Raw genomic sequence first — 4,816 nt, 5'->3', positions numbered from 1 at the left:
AAAGGTAGCCAAGGTCCCATAACCTTTTTTTCTTCAATGAAATTTTTATATATGATGGGCAAATATTTGACACAATGTAATGAGCCTAAGTTTTGCGAGATACATGGTTTTCCCTGAAAGTAATGAGAGCCGTGTGGTTGCGTGAGTATGAGCGCGATCGGGAAACCGGTTTTGGGGGATAGTAGCGGACCCTTCAGCTTCACAATGTGACAATTTCAGTTGGCTTCGAACATGTTTGACATGCTTGAGTGCGTACCGCGGTTTCTTAACTGCGTCGAGAAGACTGGAGCGAACGTGGGAACAGCGATATGCGGTGAAAGCTAGTAATAAACTGGAGAAGTCGTCTATCGATGCACTAGTCATGATGATAGCGCATTCATTTTTGGCACGAAGCGTGATAAATGAGAAGTCATTTTAGCAGCGGGGTTTTCAGTCTTCACAGAGCTTCGCGCTCTGAAAAATACGTTATAAAATGAAAACACGGCTTCCTAGGAGGCAAACTTGTTTATTAGAGCTGTAATGTACAAGTGCGCTCTGCGAAAACTTCTAAGGTGAGCTCCGACGCGGTGTCTACTTCTGCTGTGACGCCCTACTCGATGTTCGTGCTGCGGGGGCGCTTGATATTACGCAGCCGCAAATGCTCCCGTCGGAGGTGTTCATCCCGGTTACTCTTGAGGGCAAAAAGCTCCTGGCAGAATCCGCACTCGAAGCGGCCCCCGTTGCGATGTAAGCGTTGGTGGGCCCTGGCAGAGTCGGCACTTGCAAACTCGGCGCCGCACTTAAAGCACAGTCGCTCGCCCAAATGTGTGCCTAGATGGAGGGCCATGGTTTTTCGGCTCTTGCACTTCCGGTAGCACATGGGACATGGCACATTGATGCCCTCGGGGTTGCCGTCAAAATCATGCTTGTAGACCTGGTGGGCTATGAGCCGGCTGGGAAGTTTGTATTCGATCTCGCACTGCCAGCACCAGTGTATGGTGTCATCACCAGCTGGTCGTATGTTCCGCATCCGCCGCCTCTGGTCCGATATATGGCTTTGCTGCATGGAGAAGAGAGCGATTCAGCACCAACTTCGGAATTGCCTCCTACAGCGGCCGGTCATGGGAATTGCACGCGAGAATCGGGAAGGAAGCGCTGCCGCTCCCTGAGCTGAAATGGCGCTCCTGCTGTGCACTGCAAGAGTCGCAGTGGTCATCGCAGTACGAACGCTGCTCATTGTCCATCGTTATCATAATCCTTCATTTGAGGAAAAAAATGCCATATATTATTTTACTCACTTAAAGCCCGTTCTCCTATAGCTGTCAACTCTGGGCTATATAAATGCAACTTGGCAGATTGCCTGCGAGTTGTCCACAGAACAATGCAGATTGTAAGCCATTGGCAGAGGCACTGATTGGAGTTGACCAGGCACTGCAGCAGTACCCTAGTTTCTTAGCTGCACAGCACTGCTGTCTTTTGAGCGCCGTTAAGTTCAATTAGATGGAAGCGCATACGCGGATTTGTAAGATTCACTCAGAGGTTCTGGCCGCATGATTCCGTTCTCTCAACGGTAGGGTCCTGTGAGCAGTGTCACCTGGCGACACGGAAATATTTTAAAAATGAATAAGAGCGCATTTAAAGGCTGCCGTATTCATTGCTTCAGTGGCGCAATTAATTGACAATATATACTTACCTGAGCACTGAGCGAATAAATCATGTGTTCGAATCCTGTAAGTGCACCTTTTCTGAATTTTTTTAAAAATCGCAACGTTAAAATAGGCTACCAAGACCTTTCCTGTGGAGTGCTCTCCTTTAGGTTGCATTATGGGATGTTTTTAATTCCTAATAGCAACAAAACCAGCCGTGAATAGCGCCACGAGATGACGGCATGACAACGGTAACACTATTCGATTACCTTCACCGTAATCATTCCCTGCCTTCAGTGAGTGTATGTTACCTTTCGGTAGCGTTTAGAGACACCTCTCGGTAACAATCGCCGTTTAACCAGCTGAGAGGCAACCAGTGAGGAGAAAGAGGTTGCGGACCCTATACCGTTGAGGAAACGGAATTACGCGCCCCGGCCTCCTTTAGGCACTGAAAAACTGGTGCGCCTCGTAACTTTGCTGCCAGGTACTTAACGCGAAGGGCACGGCCAGAAGGGCCAAAGGGTTCGTTATAGTGGCCGGTGGCTGTCCTAAGAGAGCTTACCTCTTCGGGCGAAAGATCGGAATCGAAACATTCCTCCGTGGCCTTGCGCTTGGCTTCCATCTCGGCCAAGGAAGGAAACCTGATGGTGAGCAGCAACGCGATGGTCTGGCGGTCCATGGCGCTGTCCTCCCTGAGCGGCACCCGAAGCCAGACAGGAGCAGCAGAGATGGAGGTGCGACCGCCAAGTCCCAACGGTCAGCTAGACTGGCGCGCGTCGATTCAATCGCACGGTGCAGCGCGTGAAAAATGAGACGTTCTCGAGCGATGGAAAAGAAGAACATAATATTGCACGGAAAGAAATGTTTCGAAATAATGTTGCCCAAAGCGAATAGCACACGGTAGTGAAATTAAAAGCGGTTTTCAGCTTTCTCTACGCGATTCGTGGAGCAAATATTTCTTCTAATTTTTGCCCCGCCAAGGTGGCGCTGTGGATGCTGTTCTGTAGTAAGCTCTTTGCATTCGAGAACCACTCTGACTTCAGTCTGACTCATGTGCAGCCCTTAAGAAACAGCAGGTCACGTGAGTGGGCTCGGCAGCTGCACGGCCACAATGACCCGCTCTTGCCGGTTCCTTTGCTTGTTCGCGCAGTTCTTCCCGCTGTACTGTCTTCAAGCTGTGACCTGTGGAGTGCCTTGCGCACCGCCTAAATTACAGTACCGCCATTCTGTCCACCACAACGAAACTACATGGTTCCTTCTGACGCTGGAAACAGCCTCCCACCAGACACGCTCAAGCCATCTGCTCCGTCGTCACGGCAGCGCCTTGTGACGCCACCGCCCGATCTACCGTATCTAATACCAACGCACCTATCCTGGTCACGAGCAGCTGAGACCAAAGTTAGGTCACCACTCAAGCCTCATACCGAAACGCGACTCGCTGCATCACCTTATCGAGACTGCCAAATGCAACATATATCCTCTTAACTGAAACCTGGCTAAACCCATTAATAACCGATAGCGAGTTGTCATCGATCTTGTCTCCCTAACTTCGACAATTTTTTTTTTTCGCGACTGTATTGATAAGCGTGGTGACGAGGTACTTATAGCTGCGCGTCAGCAGCTGCAGTGCTCTCTCGTCAACGTCCGTTCATCATTAGAAATCTTGTTCGTATCATACAACGCATCTCACCCTCAAATCATTATCAGAGTTTGCTATCGTCCGCCAGACGCTGAAGCTTCTTTCGTAATGCCCTTTCACGAAGCTGTTCACAACATTATTGCCTCCCATCCTCACGTCCTAATTGTGCTACTGGGTGATTTTAACTTTCCTGGAATAATATGGTCTGATTTGTCACAAATACCGCCTAAACACCACACCGAAAGTGACTTCGTAAATTCATGTCTAATGCCAGGGCTATAGCAACTTATACCCGAACCAACTAGACAGACTACTCATTCGTCCAACATCCTTGATTTGCTCCTTTCGTCACACCTTGATCGCCTTACATTGCTAACCCACCTGCTAGAAAGAAATGATCACGCCGTTATCCACGCTTCATTCGATTTTCACCTAACTGCATCGAGTAAGATAAAGAAGAAGATAACCCTCTGCGACAAAGAGAACTATAACGTTATTAATGAAGAACATATAGCTAATTTCTGTGACTCGTTCCTACCCGCATTTTCCCGTCGTGATGTTGAACCTATCTGGCTTCTGTTTAAAAACAAGATGCATAGTCTAACTCAAACTTACACTCCAACCATCACCGTTACTGAGTGATCCCAATCACCATATAGTTCAACGCAGCACTGAAACGGCTTAAACAAGAAAAAGCGACAGTTCCGATCTTCTATGCGCGCAAATACACCGAGCGCATGGGGAAAATATCGGTGCACCGAAAAGAAGTTTGAATCGCTTACCAAGAAAACTGAACGCTCATTTTTCCCATCAGCTTTACCTAATATGTTGCGTACTAAGCCCAGGCAGTTCTGGAAGAATATTAGCACGCAACCCTCCAGAAACTTATCATTATATTATGACCAAGACATTCTCATCTCTGAAAAATAAATTCCTAACGTCCCTAACGTCCCTAAAGCTGCTTTCTGTTCAGTATTTACATCAGAACTCGGAACTGAACTACCCTTTTTTCCCTCCTGCAATCATTCGCCCATGCCTGAAATAGCTTTTAACGCTAGCGGCACTGCAGCACTAATTCATCAGCCGGCATCGATGGCATTGATTCTAAAATATTAAAGAGTACTAAACATGCAAGTAGTGTCATATTATCGCCCATTTTTCAGCAGTCGCTCTCATCTGGTGTGGTTCCACAAGACTGGAAAGTGGGGAAGGTTATTCCAGTTGCGAAGAAAGGTAATCTGTTTTCCCCCACCAACTACCGTCCCCCCCATATCACAATCAATCAATCAATAAATAAATAAATAAATAAATAAATAAGAGCAAATCAACATTCACAGGGGGGGGGGGGGGGGGGGGCTTCAATCCGATTACGTATTGTTGTATGCTATTTTGTGTGCTTCTAAATCCGCGGCAGTTCCATTGCTAAATGTTTAATTGTGCTATGCTAATGTGATTATACCCGATCATAACGTGAAATCAGTTGCAGTCGCAACTGAACTTTCGCCCAGTGCAAACCGTGTGCAGTCTTCATCTTTACTTCCGATTAACTGAC

At 47.5% G+C, this 4,816-nt stretch overlaps 1 protein-coding gene across 1 annotated transcript; it reads right to left on the bottom strand.

The window, feature by feature from the left end:
* Positions 1-499: 499 nt before the first annotated feature.
* On the bottom strand, positions 500-3,073 carry LOC146205013 (uncharacterized). Its single transcript, XM_084586753.1, has 2 exons — positions 2,188-3,073; positions 500-1,039 (listed from the first exon to the last, which is right to left on the bottom strand). Exons 1-2 carry the CDS (start codon positions 2,302-2,304, stop codon positions 590-592), a joined length of 567 nt encoding a protein of 188 aa, XP_084442879.1. The 5' UTR covers positions 2,305-3,073; the 3' UTR covers positions 500-589.
* Positions 3,074-4,816: the final 1,743 nt, after the last annotated feature.

The sequence above is a fragment of the Amblyomma maculatum genome, chromosome 1 (assembly GCF_055883805.1).
Source record: "Amblyomma maculatum isolate TAMU_Amacu chromosome 1, ASM5588380v1, whole genome shotgun sequence".
NCBI classification, from domain to species: domain Eukaryota; kingdom Metazoa; phylum Arthropoda; class Arachnida; order Ixodida; family Ixodidae; genus Amblyomma; species Amblyomma maculatum.
The sequence above is the reverse complement of the archived record's forward strand: the minus strand, read 5'-3'. Positions and strand labels throughout refer to the sequence as shown.

Excerpts from the sequence above, each read along its gene's own strand:
- LOC146205013 (XM_084586753.1), bottom strand. The coding sequence starts at position 2,304 with ATGGACCGCCAGACCATCGCGTTGCTGCTCACCATCAGGTTTCCTTCC. Across the intron at positions 1,040-2,187 it reads CCGATCTTTCGCCCGAAGAG|CAAAGCCATATATCGGACCA; the intron begins GTAAGCTCTCTT and ends TTCTCCATGCAG.